A 20214-nucleotide genomic window follows, 5' to 3' on the forward strand; every position below is an offset into this window, starting at 1 on the left:
CCCCACTTTCTGTCCGGCATCTGCCTCCGGCCTGGAACCATCTCGCGCGCCCCATAGCCTCAGCCTCCCTCTGGGCCCGACCCTCCAACACTACCCCCCACTCACCTGAAGCGCCCCCCGCAGTGCTGGCACTGCTCGCCCACCCAGCCAGCGGGGCAGACGCACTGGCCGGTGCCAGGGTTGCAGCGGCCGCCGTTGACACAGGGTCGGTCACATTCCTTGGCCTCGGCTGCGGCTGAGCCCGACACCGCCGCCGCCGCCGCCGCGGCCTCGGCCGCCCAGGGCAGCAGCAGCAGCGGCGGGAGCAGCAGCAGCAGCAGCAGCAGCAGCAGCCGCCGCCGCGGGAGGCGCAGCCCGGCCCCCAGCCCCGGCCTCCCAGCCCCGGTCGCGTCCCAGTCCCGGTGCTGCCCGCCGTTCCTGCCCGCAGGCGCTGTCGTCACCGCCGTTCTCCTCCTCAGCCTCGCCTGAGTCGCCGCCGCCACCGCCACCATCTTCCCGGGGCTGAGACGGCGCCCCGCGAACACATACACACACACCGCACGGCCGGCTCCGCTTTGCCTGGCCGTGCGGGGCGGGGCCGTGCGGACGGTGGCTCGGGCGGTCAATCCTGAGGGCGGGGCCAGAGCTGCGCAGCAGGCGGGCGAAGCGTGCGTGCGGGGGCGGGGCGCAGCGCGCGGCCCCTCCTCCTGCACCCGGGGCCTTGGAGGCGGGTCTCGGGCCCCCGGTGTGCAGGTTGTTGAGAACCCTCCCGCCTCGGGTTCAAGGCGCATTAGCGCTCCAGTTTTGCCCTTCGCGCGGCCCGGCGGTGACAGGTTAGCATCCCTGAGGCGTCCTCTTCCCGTTGACTGCCTGGGAGCCATCCGCTCTGCTTGGTGGGCGACCGTGATGAGCACTGCCCTCCCGGAACCCCCGGCTCTGCCCCGACTCTACCTGCGGGGCCGAAAGGGCCTAGGAGTCTTCGTCGTGGTGTGTACGGTGGTGTGCCCTACTGTTGAAGGAGTGCTGTGTTCCAGCCTTCGCTTTCCCCTCCGTAAAGTAGGGATAACGAAGTAACACGTGTGTTAAGAAACCAGTGCATAGGCTATGCGCCATAAATGCCTCTAGGCAGAGTGAAGACGCACAGAGCCCAGCCTTTCTTGATTCAGGCTGATCCAGTGGCCGACCAGACCCCCCACCTTTAATAATGTGGAGGAAGTGCGGGGCTACCTTACAACCCCACTCTTTGTTCTCAAACCTCTCTGAAGAGAAGCCAGCATAAAATTAGGAATTGGAGCACCCTCAGCCCACACGCGTCTGCTCCTAGAGCCGTTCTTTTCAGGGAGTTTGTTACTTTGGTGGCCCCCCTAAAACTTGCCTCCTCACAGTATAACCTTATGTGGTCGTCGACCCTGGAACCTGGACTGGACCTGTGATTTGATTTAACCAATGGAAGAATGTGCAGAAGTGACTGTGCTAATTACAGAGATGAGCTTAGGGAATACCTGGTAACCTTGATTTCAAGCTCATTATAATTCTGAGCTGCTCCCCCTCTTCCACCTTGCTGTAGAAAGATGGCACACAGAGACCACCACATGAAGAGGCAAAAACCCTGAGACTACATGGAGGAAAAGTAAGGACCCAGTTATCACCAAGAACTGATGTCCCAGACACATGAACCCTGATGAACCCAGATGAACCCTGATGAGTCCCTGCTGAGGGACCAGTCATGGAGGGGAGAAGCCATCTGAGCTGTTCCTCATTACCTAAAACAGAGGTAAGTGTTTCCTACTGTGCCTTTTCCAAAATCCTAAGAAATGGTAACTTGGGTGCTGGTTTAAGCCTCTAAGTTTTAGAGCAGTTTGCCACCCAGCAACAGATAACCAGAACATTGTCTGACACAATCCTTGTGTTGTGAGGAATATTCCTGTGGCAGCCGCCTCAGAGTTTGAGCACTCTACACTCCCTAGAAAACAAAGAAATCCCCTCATATACCTGTGGTGACTTTCAGCTTTACCACAGAACACAGAATTCTGATTCTAGAATATACCCCCACCCTCATGCCCAGGTCCTGACCTACCTTCCTAGGCAACCACGTCAAGCCTCATGAAGCTTAGCAGCACCCCAGCCTCCAGCCTCACCCCAGTTCTACACCCACACATCCTTCCTATTCCTGTATGAAATGTATTGTTTGGTCTAGGCCTTACCACTGGCTTTCTGGTTTGCAGGTGGTTTTGGCTACAGTATCCTACAAGGACTGTGTAGGATGAGGTAGGGAAATGGAAGACATGGCCCTGCTGTCTGGCAAGGACCCAGTCAGATGGAGGTGGTTCACATGAAACCATGACGTGGCTACAGGAGATACTGCTCGCCCTACTCCTCTAGGTCAGAAGTGGAACTAACCTTTTCCTTTATTCCCCACAGCAAAACTGAACCACTACCACCTGGAAATTTTAATGTGTGTAGCAAAGAATTCCTGGAACTGCTCTAATTACATGCCTAAGGAGGTTTGTATCCACTAGGATACTTTGACGTTACCTCTGCTCTTTCTTTTTTTCCACTCAAGAAAGGCATTCTCTCTGTTTGTGTGGCCCTTTGCTCTCTCTGATTTCATGTCCTCATTTTCTATATCTTTGCTTTAATCTCCAGGTCAGGGACATGGATGGTTCTACAGTTTTTTAGCTTTTACTCATGTGTTGTCTTAGGTCAGTTTCCTGACAAGCAGAGACTGAAGTGTAATTTGAGTACATAATTTTTTATGAGAATGCTTTCTGGAGAAAGGCAATAAAGGAAGCAGAACAGAACAGGGAAGGGAGCTAAGCCAGGATGTGGTCTTATCTGGAGTTAAGCTTCAGCCTGATCCTATGGAGAGCCTTGGGGCATGGATTATATCATAGAGCTGATTCCACCTTGAGGCCAGAGAGCCATGTTTTGTATATATATCTCATTTAGCTGCTAGCCAGCATGCACAGCTGTAAAAAGGATCCAATAAAGGAAGCTTAGGGGAGGCATCAGTCTACCATATACAATGGATATCTATGAGCACTCAGTTGCAAGGATGAAAGCTGCCCCAGTAAGATCTATCTTATCAGCTGTCTGACCTTCCCTGAGTATCACAGGACCTTGTCTGCGCTATTTGACACATCATCATTTTTTCATATGTCAGAGATCTTCTTACACTTTCAGTCTGCGTGGAACAAAACAATTCCCTGATTATAGATATCAGAATCTTACCTAACATATAAGGTACTATATGGCCTGTGAAGAAGGTTGATCTTGAGGGTTTGGAATAAACACAAGTGGGAGGGTTTTAGGTAAGAAGGAAGCTCCACAGGGTAGCAACTTCCTTGTGAGGGATAGGTCAACTTACAAATATAAAAATCCCAACACTCCTTGGCAGGCTCTACAGGAAAATGTTTAGGGATCCTTGATCTAGGAGTACAGGGTTAGCCACCTTAGCTGTTGGCTGAGCTCCTGGTGGCCTCCATATGCAAGCCCCACGAATATAGGAAATGGCCTTGATATCAACATGAAGGACAAGACCCAATCTTGAGAGGAGATCACCAATTTAAAGGCAGAGAACTTGAACTTTCTGTTAGATGAGTTGGATGGGTGCCCTAGCTCTCAGATTTCTACAGTAGAGAAACAAAAGTTTTCTCCTGTGCATAGATAAGATATTATGAGAAGAGTAATAGAGGGGCGCCTGGGTGGCTCAGTGGTTTAAAGTCTCTGCCTTCTGCTCAGGTCATGATCGGGGCTCTCTGCTCAGCGGGGAGCCTGCTTCCCCCTCTCTGCCTGCCTCTCTGCCTACTTGTGATCTCTGTCTGTCAAATAAATAAATAAAATCTTTAAAAAATAAAAACAGGGGCGCCTGGGTGGCTCAGTGGGTTAAGCCACTGCCTTCGCTCGGGTCATGATCTCAGGGTCCTGGGATCGAGTCCCGCATCGGGCTCCCTAAAATCTTGTGATCTCTGTCAAATAAATAAGTAAAATCTTTAAAAAAAACAGATAACAAATAAATAAATAGAATCTTTTTTAAAAAGAAAAAAAAACAGTAATAGAGTTAAAAGACAATTGACCTTCCTAAGTTTCCTGTAACTGCTGTAACAAATTAACATAAACTCAGTGGCAAAAACAAAAACTGATGGAAATGTATTCTGTCATGCTTCTGGAGACAAGAAGTCTAAAATCAGAGTGTCAGCAGGGCTCATTACCTCTGGAAACTCTAGGGGAGAATCCCTCCTGTTCCAGCTTCTGATGGAAGTTGGCATTCTTTGGCCTTCTTAGCTTGTGGCCACATCACTCCAATGTCTGCCTTTGTCATCACATTGCCCTCTATTCTATATTGTCTTCTCCTGTGTGTGTCTCTTATAAGGACACTTGTCATTGGATTTAGGGCCCATCTCAATAATTTAGGATGATCGTCTCATCTCAAGATCCTTAATTAATTACATCTACAAAGACCCTTTTCCCAAATATGGTAATAATCATAGGTTCTGGGGATTAGGATATGGACACATCTTTAGGAGAACCACTATTCAGCCCACTACACAACCCTATACAGGATCTCAACTCATTCAGTTAATTCACTTCTACAACTAATATTTATTGAGTGGCTACTATATACCAGAGACTGATCTAGGCTCTGTGGAGGCAACAGTAAAAAAGCATATAAAAAATATCTTCCTTTCTTCACACTCATTTTAATGACTACTATCAAAACAAAATAGAAAATAACAAATGGCAAGAATATGGAGAAATTGGAACTGTTGTGTATTAGTGGGAATGGTAGTGCACTGTGGAAAACAGTTCGACAGTTCCGAACATTAAAAAAAAGAATTATCATGGGGCGCCTGGCTGACTCAGTTGGTAGAGCATGCAACTATTGATCTCAGGGTTGTGAGTTCAAGCTCCACATTGGGTGTGGAGCCCACTGTAAAAAAAAAAATTATCATATAACTCGGCAATGCCACTTGTGGATATATATCCAAAATAATTGAAAGCAGGATCTTGAAGAGATATTGGTACACACATATTCACTATAGCGTTGTTCACAATGGCCAAGAGATGGAAGCAACCTAAATGTCCATCAACAGATGAACAGATAGACAAAACATGATATATATCTATATATGTATATATTTATTATATATATGGATATTAGATATATATATCTAATATTTATATATATCTAATATATATATATATATATATATATATATATATATATATATAATAGTTACATATAATATTACTCAGGGGCACCTGGCCAGCTCAGTCAGTGGAGAATGCAACTCTTGAATCTTAGGGTTGTAAGTTCAAACCCCACATTGAATGTGGGAGGGGCAGATGGAGAGGGAGAGAGAGAATCTTAAGCAGGCTCCACACCCAGCACAGAGCCTGATGCAGGGTTCAATCCAAAGATGGCCTGAGCTGAAATCAGGAATCAGACACTTAGCCAACTGAGCCACCCAAGTGCCCTTAAAATTTTTTATTTTTTTTAAACCATTGCCTTTATGGAATATCTAATTATATATAATTTTTTTATAAACTCTCTGTTGAAGCATAACATGTATACAGAAAAGTGAAGAGATCATCCATATATAGCTCAATGAATTTTTTTAAGTAAACATATGACTAGGGTCTTGGTCAAAAATTAATTCATAGGATCCCTCTTGGACCCTCCTAGTCACTATGTCCATGCAGGAGCCACTCTGATAACCTCTTACATTATGGACTCTTTTTGCCAGTTTTTCACTTTATATAAATGCAATATTATAGTATGGAATCTTTTGTGTCTAGACTCTTTCATTCAGCATTATGTTTGTGAAATTCATCCATATTGTTGTATAAATAATTTGAATCTTTTTTAATTTTACTTTTTTCAAAGATTTTATTCATTTATTTCAGATAGAGAGCACAAGCCAGGGGGCAGAGGGAGTGGGAGAAGCAGACTTCCCACTGAGCATAGAGCCTGACATGGGGCTCAATCCCAGGACCCTGAGATCATGACCTGAGCTGAAAGAAGATACTTAACTGCCTGAGCCACCCAGGTGCCCCTTGTTTTTATTTTTATAGTCTACTAGTTAAATGTATATATGCCATAATCTGAAAGTTTATTTATCTGTCCTACTGCTGATGGACATTTGGGCAGTTTCCAGTTTGAGGCAACTATGATTAATGATGCTATGAACAGCCTAAGAATCCAGTACAAGTCTCTAGGTGAGCATACATACACATTTCTGTTGGGTATACACCAGAGATATACTGATAAATGTTTATCAGTCAGCTCCCTTGGAGGAAAACACCCTCACAGGTAGCATTTGTTGATTTCTGTGTGTAAATACTCCCACCATGGCCTATTTCTGCTACCAACGTGATGTCACTGAATATAGAATCAGGAAGATATACAGACCTGCTCTCCCAAGCCAGTGGGAACCAACTCCAGCACTGTGTATGCCTGGGAGATCAAGAAATGTCCAAACAGACCTGCAAGAAACTTACTAGGAGAAATATCTGAGAGGGATAAAAAGGGGGTGCCTGGGTGGCTCAGTGGGTTAAAGCCTCTGCCTTTGGCTCAGGTCATGATCCCAGGGTCCTGGGATCGAGCCCCGCATCGGGCTCTCCACTCAGCGGGGAGCCTACTTCCTCCTCTCTCCCTGCCTGCCTCTCCGCCTACTTGTGATCTCTGCCTGTCAAATAAATAAATGAAATCTTTAAAAAAAAAAAGGGGGGGGGAAGGAAAGAGGAAAAAGCAAGTAGAAGATTCAGACTGAAAGAAAAATCCAACAGCTGTGAGGGGAAGTGGGAAGGACAGACTGGTTACGAAGAGTCTAAGACTGTGGTGCAGTTCTGAAAAAGGCTTGTCCAGGCCAAAGGGGATTACTGGGGCCAGAGTTGCTAGCTGGAGTAGCCGTGCATATCTCAGGAATGGGCCTGCACAGCCAGCACAGAAGCAGTGGTAGAACCAGAGTGGCAGTGGCTGGGTTTCTAGTCAATGACAGTCCCCCCAACAGGAGAGCTGAGCCATGCATTTTCATGACCACCATGACCTGGCAGTATTTCTTCTCACCACAACCCTGGAGATGAGCAGGACAGTCTGTCAACCAGGGTCGTCTCCAAATGTCTTCCTTTTCACAGGTTAACTGTACAGCGCTGGCTCAGCCGACTTGGAAATTGGAATGGCCACTTTAGATTGAATAAGCCCCAGGTTTCCTAGGTAATTCACTAGAAAGGAGAGAGGGATTGAGGAACAGACAAGCATTCTAGTTATTAATTAAAGAAATAGAAGTTGACCATACTATATCCCCAACTGATGATTTAAATCTTACTGCTTCCATAAGGAAAGAATAGAAAAATGAAGTTAGTCAGAAATAGAAGCTGGAAAAGACCTTATAATCCAAGTTATAGTTAGCTTTAAAGTAGAAGCAATATGGTGCTTTAAAAAAAAAGGCTACAAATTCTTTAATATTCTCATTAAAATTTAGAGTTTAATTCCTCTCTGTAAAATAGAGGTCAGACTTCGTGACTCTCTTCTAACAAATAAAGATGTGGTAGAATTATGCTACTTGACTTCTGAGGCTAGGTCATACACAGGATAGCTCCTCCTTCTTCTCCCTCTCCCTCCCCCTGTCCCTCTTCTCCCTGTCCCTCTCCACTTGCTTTGGAGGAAACCAACCATCACATCAGGAGGACACTTGAACAGCCCATGGAGAGGCACAGGTGGGGAGGAACTAGGGCCTGCCACCAAGAACTAGCACATACTTACCAAACATGTGAAAGTCAACCTGAAAATGGCTCCTTTCGCCCATCAGGGCTTCAAGTGACGGCAGTCCTCGCCAACATTTTAACTGAGACCTCACAAAAGACCCTGAGCCAGAATTGCCTAGTCAAGCTGTTCTTGAATTTCTGACCCACAAAAACTGTGAGAATAATAAATTGTTGTAGGCTATTAAATTTGGGGGCAATTTGTCTCACAGCAATAGGTAATTAATATAGGCCACAAGAATTTGGAAGTCTCCACACACATACCCAACACCATAACAGAAGATATTACAACCGAGACAATATGGCAAACCCATGGAGGATATCCATTGCCTTGTTTCCTGCCTTGGCTCTTAGTGAAGCCAACTCCTCTCTAAGCTGATTCCCATCAAAGCTCACTGTCCTGGTACAGCCAGAAGCACCATCTCTATTCCTAGGGCTCACCCAAGGCACTGATACAGACTGTTGTGATCAAGATTTCTTATGCCCACACAGAGGTCCCCATCTCATGTTGCTGCCAAGCCACTGGCACCAACCCCCATCATCTGAGAAGCCACTGGCAGCAATGCAGGCTTCATTACAGGGAAATGGTTCTTATGTTCACTTGTACTATGACCATGGCCAGAACCCCAGTGTGGGGGATGGGTGGCAGATAACCATGTGTACAGAACCAGCTCACCAAAAAAACCTGGCCTGTGACCCAGATTGCAGTGTTTACCAAGTTATACAGTCTAAAGCCAGATCAGCATATCAAAAATGACTCAAGCAACAGAGAGTTTAGCTATGAACCTCAGCAAGTCAGGGCCAAGGACATTGATGGACAAGGTTCAACGAGGGCAGAAAGAAAGCAGACCTGCAGAGTTCTGGGCTTGGGGCAGCTTTGAAGAGTATACCTATGGCCATGGTGTGGGCCCCCCACCCTTAGGACTGGCTTAAAGCCAGCAGGCCCCTTTCTCCTCTATGCATTTCAAGTCTATAGCTTTTTTTCATGTGTAAAGTTCCCACAGAATTGCCAGGGCTCAGACCCAGTGTGATACTGGCAAGGAAGCTTGAACACTCTTATATTAGTTTAGGTTCCCCCAGAAGAAAGCCCCGAGGCAAGAATTCAAGATTAATGTGGGATGTAATCCCAGGAAACAGGGAGCGGAGTACAGAAGTGAGACAGGGAAGGGAAGGCAGTCAATAATACAGAGTTGTGTTACCAAGCCAGGGACTAGTGTGAACAATTCCAGGGGGATTCCACAAGGGGAAACTGGGAAGTGGAATAGGACACATGCCTCAGAGAGGCAAGAAGGCTAGAGTATTTGAGGGTATTTATATAGCAACTCCAGTCAGCCATGTCTGAGGGCTGCTAGGAGAGGGAGTGTTAATGGGTGTGGGGACAAACACAGAGAAGCAGATACTACTGATCAGTGGATCCGTTTTTTATTTGTTCATTGGCCTTTAGGTCTCCCCTTCTGTGAACTGAGTATTCATATCCTTTGCCCATTTTTCTATTGGATTGCCTATCTTTTTCTTACAGATTTGTAGGAGTCACATATAGAACCAGATCTTTTTTATTGTATATGTAACAAGTATCTCCTTCCAGATTGTGGCTTATCTTTTCACTTTCTTTATAGTATCATCCAATAAGTAGCTCTTATCTTCAATGTATGAACTTATCAGTGTTTTCTTGATAGTCTATGCTTTTCATGTCTGGCCTAAGAAATCCTTCCCTACCTTGAGGTAACGAAGATGATAATTTTCTAGGAATTTTTGCTTTCTTACAGAGAGTCTTTGAGCCACTTGGAAAGGATTTATATGAAAATATAATACAGGAATTCAGTATTTAATTTTTATCATGGAAAATCTCAAACATATACCAAAATAAGAAGAATACGATGAGCTCAACACCCAGCTTCAACAATTATTAACTTATTTCATTTGACCACTGCTGTATAACAAATTACCCCAAACTTAGCAAATTGAAACAGTAATAAACATTGATGATGTTGCACAGTTTCTGAGAGTCAGGATTTTAGGCCTTTAGAGTTGTTCTGGCTAAGGATCGGTCATGAGGTTGCAGTCATGTTGTTGGCCTGGCCTGCAGACATCTGCAGCCTTAGCTGGGGCTAAAGGATCTGTTCCAAGGTGACCCTCACCTCTGGCTGGGAAGGTGTTGCCAGGAAGCATCTGTTTCTTGCCACTTGGCCCTTTTGCAGAGCAGCTGATGCATCCTCACAGCATGGTAGCTGGCTTCCCCCAGAGCAAGTGAGCCAAAAGAGAGGAAGGCGGAAGTTGCAGTGACTTTTATAACAGTCTTGGAAGACGTACAAGATCACCTCCACCACATTGTATTCATTAAGTCACTAAGTCCCATCCACATTCAAGTTGAGAGAAATTAGATTCTGCTTTTGGAAGGGAGGAATATTAGCGTTAGCGGATGTTTTTAAAACCAGCCCGTAACTCACAGCCGGTCTTTTTCAGCTGTGCCTCCATCCACTCTCCCTTAGAAACTGCGTTATTTTGAAGAAAATTCCAGACACCGTATTGTTTCATGTGTAAATACTCTAGTATGGATTTCTAAAAGATAAGCCTTGAAGAAATGTCATAAGCACTGTATCATAGGCATACAAAAAGTTAACAATGTAACAATAATTCCTTAATGTCACCAGATATATCCAGTCAAAATTCAGTAGCATTCAAGTTCCCCCAATTCATTCCCTCTCCTGCTCGCCCCCTCTCTCTTTTTTAAGTAGTTTATATCAAACATCTCTGTGCATAACTCCAGATCCTCTTGGGCTCACGTCACTTAATTTAGCCATTGCTGCCCAGATCAGTCCTGCACAGGCTCCAACCAGCTACACGCAGGTGTAGCCTGGCCTTTCTTCAGGGCTTCTGTTTAATGCTGCAGTGTGGAACACTGTAGAAATCTGCTTGACATGTACAACCCAAAAGTGCCAGGGACTTAAAACTCTCTGAAGCAGGGGCACCTGGGTGACTCAGTGGGTTAAGCCTCTGCCTTTGGCTCAGGTCATGATCGCAGGGTCCTGGGGTTGGCTCAGCAGGGAGCCTGCTTCCTCCCCATGTCTCTGCCTGCCTCTCTGCCTGCTTGTGATCTCTCTCTCTGTGTCAAATAAATGAACAAAATCTTAAACAAACAAACAAACAAACAAAAAACCTCTCTGAAGCAAACTTTAACCAACCAAGATGAGAACCAATGGACAACCGCTTTCCCTTTCATGCGCAGATCAACAGTCTGAAGACACAGCATATGTAACTTCTCACAAAGTTGTGGGATTAAGGAATCACTCTTCATGGTGGCCAACTTGATCGTGCCTTCTGGTGCTCCTCTGTTTCGCTTATTGTCCCTCATTCCTGTCTCTTCAATAAAGTATTTGCACATAGCTTTACTACAGATTCTGCTTTCTGGGGGCCCTAGGAGAAGACACAGTTGATTCTTTTTTTTTTTTTTAAAGATTTTATTTATTTATTTGACAGAGAGATCACAAGTAGGCAGAGAGGCAGGCTGAGAGAGAGAGAGAGGAGAAAGCAGGCTCCCCGCTGAGCAGAGAGCCCGATGCGGGACTCGATCCCAGGACCCTGAGATCATGACCCGAGCCGAAGGCAGCAGCTTAACCCACTGAGCCACCCAGGCAACCCGACACAGTTGATTCTAAACAAAGTCTCTCTGAGCCATAGGTTTCATCCCCTCCCACTTCTTTTCCCTTAAAATTGTTTTTTTTTTTTTTTAAGATTTTATTTATTTATACAGGAAAGAGAGAAAGAGTATGAGCAGTTGGAGGGGGCAGAGAGAAAAGTAGGCTCCCCACTGAGCACGGAGTCCAGTGTGGGCCTCCATCCCAGGATCCTAAGATCATGACTTGAGTCTAAGGCAAATGCTTAACAGACTGAGCCACTCAGGTACCCCTACAATTATTTGATTATCATACAAAATCATATTGTTTGTCTTGAGGAGTTTACCACATTCTAGGTTTTGCTGATCTCTTTTGCTATGGTGTATATCATGTGCTCCTATTCTGTGTATTTCCAAAACTGGTAGTTAGATCTAGAAGCTGAATCAGATTTAGGTTTGATATTTTTGGCAAGAATATTTCATGGGAGGTGTTACATATTTCCCATTGTATCACCTCAGATGACATGATGTCTGTTTGTCTCTTTTTGTGATTTTTAGGATGGATCAGTAAATTCGGGGGTAGTAATTCTAATCTATGCATTGTAAATTCCCCACCAGTCTTTCATCCAGTGATTTCAGCAGCCAAAGATAATCATGCCCTAGAACTGTAATGTTCAATACAATAGCAACTAGCCACATGCAGCTATTTAAATGCAATGAAAATTGAACAAAATTAGAAATCTAATTCCTTAGTCACACTAGCCACATTTTAAGTGCTCAACAGCTACAATGCCTACGCCATTGAACAAAGCAAATACAGAATTTTTCCTTTATCACAGGATATTGTATTTGAGAGAACTAGCTTGGAACCATTATTTCATTTTAATTCTAATATTTATTATTTCTAGTATTTCATTTTATTCTTTTCTAGTATTTCATTTTAATCTCTCATCCTTTATAGGTTTATCAGCTGTAATTGTTCTATAAAGAATACATTCCCTTGTCGACTCTTTAGTTGCTCTGAGATATAATTCATGGAATAGAAGCACAAGTGCTTATTTCCTTTATGTAGCAGTATTCAGGATAATGAAATGATTGCCTGGCATCCTCCAAACTTGACCAAAGCATTTTGTAATTTTTATTGTTTTGGATATCATCATGAACTCACAAACAACATATTTGATGTCTTTCAGTTCACTGGAAGACAATTCATTTTTGATGTTCAACTTTTCCTATGTGCTAAAGGTTGTTTCCTACAGTAATATTCTGTAGGTTTGTCTGTTTCATTTTTTTATTTCAAATACAAGGTGTTTCAGGCTCTTCTTGTACATTCTCTGCTCCAGATAAGAACTCAGACATTTCTTCAAGTATCCTTGGTTCCTTTTAGAAAAAAATACTATTTAGAGACCACAATCTGGATGCTATGGGTACTCATTCCCAGTGACTTGGTGGCTTGGGTTTTTTTTTTTTTTTTAAGTATTCAGAGCAAGGGTGCCTGAGTGGCTCAGTCAGTTAAGCATCTGCCTCTGGCTCAGGTCATGGTCCCAGAGTCCTGGGATCAAGGGTTCCCTACTCAGTGGGGAGTCTGCTTCTCCCTCTACCCTTACCCCTGCTAAGGATATCTCTCTCTCATTCTCTCTCAAATAAACAAATAAAATCTTAAGTATATGGAGCTAGAAAATTATCTTTTTTGTTTTTAAAAGAAAATATAACTTGGGTTTATACTGAAGGTTCATACCCAAATTTAAATTTGAGACTACAGAGTTGTGGAGCACCTGGCTGGCTCAGTAAGAAGAACATGCAACTCTTGGTCTTGGGGTCATGAATTCAAACTTCACATTGTGGGGTAGAGATTAATTAAATATATATTTTTAAAAGACTATGGAGTAGAGGCATCTGGGTGGCTCAGTTGCTTAAGCGACTGACTTCGGCTCAGTTCATGATCCTGGAGTCCCAGGACTGAGTCCCACATCAGGCTCCCTGCTCTTCAGGGAATCTGCTTCTCCCTCCGACTCTCCCCCTGCCATGCTTGTTCTTTCTCTCTCTCTCATTCTCTCTCTCTCTCTCAAATAAATAAAATCTTTAAAAAAATTAAAATTAAAGAACAAAAGGACTACAGAGTAGTACTTAACTTCTTGGAGTTTATGTTCATATTTCCTTTCTCCTGGTCTGAGAATCTTGGTTTTTGATATCATCAATATAAGTATTCATTTTCTTTGTCCTATAATAATTTCTCATTCAACGGTGTGCATGTATTATTTGTCAAATATCTTGACTATCATCCCTTAACCTCCAAATCCTGTGAATTAATTGTTCTCTGCCTGCATTTCCTCACTTGAGGAAGTTGCTGTTCTCGCACCAACCATGATTTCATGAACCTGTCCGTCAAGGAACTTGGCCTCCCCTTCGGGGAGAGTGGGAAAGAATCCCAGGCCGTGAGGGAGTTAACACCCCACGGGTGAACGTCGGCCAGTGCAAGGTAAGAGGAAGGAACCAGCAAATAATCTTTCCCCTTCACCGCACAGTGGACCATTTCAAAATATGGTGCATTTGCATAACTTTTTAAGAAGACTCCCTTGTAACTAAGCAACTACAGTGAGCTAAAAAATAGACCACCTTTCAGTTGTTTTCCTTCCTTCCCTTTTGTCTCTAACTTTTGCTTTGGGATAGCACTTCCCATTAAGACCCTACCATGAAACCTTTGCCTCTTGTTCTGTTCTCTAGGAAATCCAGACAAGAAAACTTTCCAGGATCTTCTCCTTCAGAAAGGTAAAAAAGCAGTGCTGGGAATTTATGTATTTAATAAGAATTCCAGGTGAGTCTTATAATCAGACTAGGATGGCTGATATGACCTTACAGCTTCTTCAGGCTTCAGATTTCACATGGACAGGAAATGAGCTGCTCATGTTGTACAGAATTCGGAAGAGGAATCCATGCCAGAAACCCTTTAGAAATGGCCATGGAGGACAATGAACAAGAGAGATGAGCACAGAGAATAGCCCGGAGACAGTGAGATGGACTGAACAAGGATGTTGTCTACTGCCAAAGCCAAGAGCACTCGCTGCTCCTGCCTTGGAGAGGGGTAGGCTGCACTGTGAACTGGTGGCTACTTCTGTTCTATCTCTCACCTGTTCCAAATGTGAGTTTTTATTTAGTGAGGTTCTTTCATCCCTCTTCCAGTAATTTGTTTGTGAGTGTTACTTGTTTGTTGCTGGACTATGGGGAGTCACATGTGGGCCCTCCCCCCCAAACACACAGATCTTATTGCAGCAGACAAGGCATGACTCAAGCTGTTTCTGTTTGGGGAGGAGACGTTTCAATTTCTGTGCCCCCAGAAGCCTATCCTGAGACAAAGACTTGACTGCAAATAGTTAATTTGGGAGATTAAAAAAAAAAATACTAGTAGGGGGGCATCTGGGTGGCTCAGTCAGTTCAGTGTCTGCCTTTGGCTCAAGTCATGATCTTTGCATCCTGGGATCGAGTCCCGCATCGGGCCCCTTGCTCAGCGGGGTCTCCTTCTCCTTTTGTCTATGCCCCTGCTCCTGTGCTCTCGCTCATTCTCTCTCAAATAAATAAATAAAATCTTTAAAAAAAAAAAAAAAAACACTGGTAGAAGAGTGGGAAAGTGAGAGAAACTTATGCAACCAATATAGTGGGCATTATCAAGCCAGTTACCATTGTGTACACTTGGGGCTTAATCCCATGGGAAACTGGGAACCAGTGTAGAACATGCACAGAAGTGTTAGTCCACTACAAGGAGTAAGGGAACTAGGGCGTCCATACATCAAGCCCCATCAGTCATCGGTTGAGAGGAGCTCCCAGGGAAGAAGATACATTAATTCCTCTGTACTTCTGGCCTTCTTGTGTAAGTGACAAAGGAGGGATGACTCTGAGAAAGCCATTATACAGAGAAGCGTGCATGCTGGCCTCTGGAAACCAGGCCAGTATGCATGAGAGTGGTAAGGACAGGAGGATATGGGCAAGGCAGTGACAGCATCTGCTGCAAGAACTCAGAGGGCCTCTGGTCACTTATCTGGTCACATTACCTTAAATGGGGACTTTCACTAAACTGTAGGGACATGTGTGTGACCGCTGGCCAGTTAAAGAAGTAAAATACCGACAGTATCTGGTTCTGCTTTTCAGAATCACCCTTCTCCCATTCCATAAGATTCTGGGGGGACTCTCCCCCAAAAGGTCTCTCTCCCCTGTCACAAGGCATACGAATGACCCCGGAAGACCCGGTCATTTTAGTCATTGCAGTAGACACTGTAGGTTCCCCAGTCAGATTCCCCTTTACTGGGCAGGGCACCCATCCTGCAGTTCAGGTGAGTGCTGCCACTAGAGGCTTGCTGCTGCATTTTTCTTCGGAGAATTGCCCTCAGGAGGTGGGGGCCGATTTGACTGGGATATTACCCTTCCACCAGGGGGTGTTCCACATCTAAAAGGAAATACAGAAGACCACTCCTCTGCCTCATGGGAAGGTGGGGTAGACAATTCTGCAGTGCAATTTATGCATCAGAACTCCCCCAAGAGATCAGCTGAATCTCCTTTGCACAGTTTCTTTCCTGACCCTATCTTGCTTCTTTTGCTCCCTTATAGGATTTTCCTGAGAGCACTCCTCAATTGCTCAGGTACAAGTCTCAGGCTCTGCTTCTTGGATGCCCAGCTAGGACCCATTCAGTGGGACACAGTGATGAATTGGCCCAAAGGAAGGCACATGTCTCCAGCATAGCTAGGGCCTCTGGGAGCATCTCAGAAAGCAGATCTGTCCTTCTCTAAGGTTATGAGTTGTATATAAGAACACTGTAGTAGATACATGTTCACTCCCTGAAATGTACTTCACTCTACTTCTGGTAATAATACATTGATTTTGAAGAAAGGGAGAAGGAACTACTTCTTTCTCTTATTCTCAGTTCTTCTACTTTGGGTGAAGGTGACTTCTATTTGGGTCCATAGGTGGGCATAGGACCCACTGTAGCCAATCATATTCAATGGCCACAAAGATTATTTGGAATGGTCCTATGACCCAGTCAGAGCCACTGAAATATGGGTTGTGAGAGAGAAAAACTACCCCCCTACCCCATTACAGCTTCAAGGATGAAGGGAATCTAGGGCTACTAGAGGCCATCATGAGGAACCTGAGTTTTAAACCAGCACAGCAGAAGGAAGGACGTTGTGGAAGGGCGAAATGAGTACTACATGGACAATGTTGGAACTTTTGGTTCAAGCTCCACTCAAGGACAGTCTGACCTTAGATTATACGTCTTTGGTTTTACAGGCTAATTTCTCTATTTTGTTTAAACCAGTTTGGGTTGGTTTTTAGAACCCTTAAAACCAAAGCAGTTATGACAGATTCAATGATGGTAAGCCTACAGCTACAAGAAAACATATTGCTACCATATGCAGAGACCCTGCATGACAGTTCTTTCAAAAAGAAAGAACTAAGAGAGGGATCAAGAATAAGCAGTTGTTGTGGGCATATCTAAGCACTGGGATCCTGCCATTCCTGAAGCATATTGTTCCTTTGGGTTCTCAGTTATTTGAGTCAATAAATTCCCTTTGCTTAAAGGAGTAACTCTTTCAAAGGAAAGAGTTTTGACTAACACCATACCTTTTTTCTCAATTTTCCTTTGAGTCATTTTATTTTTTTTTAATTGAGTTAGAGTCACTCTTTATATGTTTTAGACATTGACCTTTTCTCCGTTATTTACTGTAAATTATTTATTCCAATCCACTACTAGTCTTTACTTTATTATATTTCTCATTAGCTAGAAAATTATAATTTTATGGGGTCTAGATCAACAAGCTTAACCTTTATCATTTTTGGAGTATTAGACATGATTCTTTTGGTTGAAAGTATAAGAATTGGTTGAAAGTATAAGAAACCCAACTCAATTTAGTTCAAATAAGAGGACAGTTTATTGGCTAACAAAATTGGAAATTCTATATTATTTGGTCCTGAGCCACAACTAGAATCATAATTCCAACAATGTCATTAGGATAATTTCTCTCTTCATCTATGAGTTCTCTGGGCTTCTTTCCTTTTGAAGCTCCCTTTGCCTTGTTGGAAACATAGCCCATATTCTTACACTGGTTGGTTCCAAAGGAAGAGAGAAAGACTGTATGATGGTTTAGGCAAAGGAATCTCAGGAGAGCCTATTAACCTGTTATGGGAACTCTGGCCAATATATATTATATATCGATTCCTGTATCTAATGACTATATAAGTCATGTCAAACTATTCAGAATGTGCTCTACATGAATTGGAAGAGTTTTGTCATGGGAGAATGAAGGAAAAGGCAAACTTGATAAGCATACAGTAGCTATCAACTCTGGCTCTTGTGTCTTGTTTATGAAAACCTTTTTCTCCCCAAATGATGTTTATATATATTTTTATGTATGTGTGTGTTTTAATTCTCTCATATTTTTTTACTTTAAAATAATCTGTGGGGTGAGCTCCTGGGTGGCTCAGTGGGTTAAAACTACTCTGCCTTCAGCTCAGGTCATGATCCCCGGGTCCTTGAATCCAGTCCTGCATCCGGCTCTCTTCTCAGCAGGGAGCCTGCTTCCCCGTCTCTCTCTGCCTGCCTCTCTGCCTACTTGTGATCTCTGTCTGTCAAATAAATAAATAAAATCTTTAAAAAAAAAAATCTGTGGGGTACTTAGCTGACTTAGTCAGTGGAGCACATGACTCTTGATCTCAGGGTTGTGGGTTCAAACCCCACATTGCGGGGGTCCCTGAGTGTCTCAGTTGGTTAAGTGACTGCCTTTGGCTCAGGTCATGATCCTGGAGTACCAGGATTGGATGCCCATTGGGTCATGATCCTGGAGTACTGCATTGGACTCCCAGCTCCACAGGCAGTCTGCTTCTCCCTCTGACCTTCTCCTCTCTCATGTTCTCTCTCCCTGTCTCTCTCACAAGTAAATAAATAAAATCTTTTTTAAAAATGGCTTGTTATGATTGTGGACATTTCTATTTTTCCTTCTAGTTCTACCTATTTAGCTTTTCATATTGAGGACCACATTAGGTACCTAGAAATTCAGAATTATATTTTCCCAGTAAATTTAACATTTGACCATTATAAAAAGTCTCTAAAATGCTGTTTGCCTTCAAGTCTGTTTTGCCCGATATGCCTACAACTATACTAGCTTTCTTTTGGTTAGCTCTTGCATGGTATGTATGACCTAGCCTTTCGTATTCAGCTTTTCTCAGTGTTTCTTTGTTTTCATGACCCTTATCTTTATGGAGAATACTAGCTAGGTATTTTATAGAATTGCGCCTCAATTTGGGTTTGCCTGATATTTTCTATTTGGGGAAAGAATAGCACAGAGGGGAAGTGTCCTTCTGATCACATGACATCAGGGGACTACATAATATCAGCACAACCTATTACTGATGATGTTAACCTCGATCATTTGATCAAGGTATTATTTATAAGGTTTCTCTATTGTAAAGTTACTGTTTTTCTTCTTTCCATATTTTGTTATTTGGAAGCGAGTCACAAAGTCGAAGGGAACATGGAAAAGAATTAAACTCTACCTTCTGCAAAAGAGGGAGCATGTCTACTTATATTATTTGAAATTCTTCTATGAAGACTTGTCACTTCCTCCCCATTTGTTTATTTATTCAGCCATCTTATTTATAGAAGTATGGAGTCATGTATATTTATTTTATACTTTAAGTTATAATTCAGTACCACTTTATTTATTTTGTTTCCCAGTTTTTTTCCAGCTTTGGCCATTGGGAACTCCTCCAAGTTGGCTCTGCCATCCCTTTGACATGTCCCATACTTTATTGTTGTTTTTATAGTTTTTGAATACTTCCTTAATTTCTAATACTACAAAATGCACTGGGCACATCTTGAGCCTTAAATTTAGTCATTTCTGAGCCTTCAATTTAGTCATTTCTCCAAAGAGCCCAGGTTGTTACTGGTGAATGGTATTAGAAACCAAGATCTGTGGGATACCTGGGTGGCTCAACCATTAAGCATCTGCCTTCAGCTTAGGTCACCATCCCAGAGTACTGGGAGTGAACCCCATATTGGGCTCCTTACTCAGCAGGAAGCCTCCTTCTCCCTTTGCCTGCTGCTCTGCCTGCTCATGTGCTCTGTCTGACAAATAATTTTGAAAAAAAAAAAAAAAAAAGAAAGAAAAGAAGGAAGCCAAGATCTGGGCACTGAGAGTTCTTCTTTCTCCTGGGGTGTCACTGCTCCCAGGAGCTCTCAGCAGACAGTTGGGAAATATATGTATGAATAACTGACTTGGGTAGATACACATTTGTTTCTAAATTTATCTCTATATCTATCTTTCTATCTGTGTATGCGTCTAATTTGTGTGTGTGTATATAATATATATATACATATATATGTATATATACACATATATATACATATATATGTATATATATATGTAAAACATGAGTTCATGTTAATTGTCTCTATTTATACTTTAAAATTTATTCGTTGTGCTTAGTTCCTGGTGAGACCTTTCCCACTAGAACTTTGTGACCTTTGATTCTGGGAAATTGGATTATCCTCTTGGCAATTTTCTCTCCCGGATTTTCTCATCTCATCTCTCTCTCTCTGTATCTCTTTCTTTGTATGTCTTTCTGTGTGTCTGTCCTTCTCCTGTCTCTGTCTCTATCTCTCTGTTTCTGCCTTTCTGTTTTTGTCTTATCTCTCTGTCTCTATCCCTATCTCACTGTCTCTGTCTTTCTTCCTCAGTCTGAATTTAGCTGGCGTTTCAAGGGTGTGCTGGGCAAGTGTTTATTGACTCACATACCCCTTTCCTGCCTGCTCCTCCTATGCTTACATCCTTTGAGCTATGGGAGGGTGTGGCAGGAAACTGGAAGGTAGAAA

The 20214-nt window shown here is 43.4% G+C and overlaps 1 protein-coding gene and 1 long non-coding RNA gene across 5 annotated transcripts in view; one reads left to right on the top strand and one right to left on the bottom strand.

Moving 5' to 3' along the window:
* ATRN (attractin) overlaps positions 1 to 599 on the bottom strand; it is a 147740-nt gene extending 147141 nt beyond the window's left edge. For 2 of the 3 annotated variants that reach the window (XM_004772875.3, XM_004772876.3), the window contains exon 1: positions 106 to 598. In XM_004772875.3, coding sequence (XP_004772932.2) covers positions 106 to 491 — 386 coding nt within the window. In that variant the 5' untranslated portion in view covers positions 492 to 598. Of the gene's footprint in view, positions 1 to 105 lie in introns of all 3 variants that reach the window. The other variant, XM_013046046.2, reaches the window with a different exon arrangement.
* LOC101690159 lies at positions 565 to 14800 on the top strand. Of its 2 annotated transcripts, XR_006608397.1 has the most exons (5): positions 565 to 812; positions 1547 to 1753; positions 2401 to 2483; positions 14081 to 14125; positions 14216 to 14800. It is a non-coding gene; the product is annotated as an uncharacterized LOC101690159 (long non-coding RNA). The 2 variants fall into 2 exon arrangements; XR_001176471.2 differs by having other exon boundaries at positions 569 to 812; positions 14081 to 14800.
* The last annotated feature ends 5414 nt before the right edge of the window (positions 14801 to 20214 follow it).

This window comes from Mustela putorius, unplaced genomic scaffold (genome assembly GCF_011764305.1).
Source record: "Mustela putorius furo isolate JIRA1106 unplaced genomic scaffold, ASM1176430v1.1 tig00000874_pilon_pilon_pilon, whole genome shotgun sequence".
Classification (NCBI taxonomy): domain Eukaryota; kingdom Metazoa; phylum Chordata; class Mammalia; order Carnivora; family Mustelidae; genus Mustela; species Mustela putorius.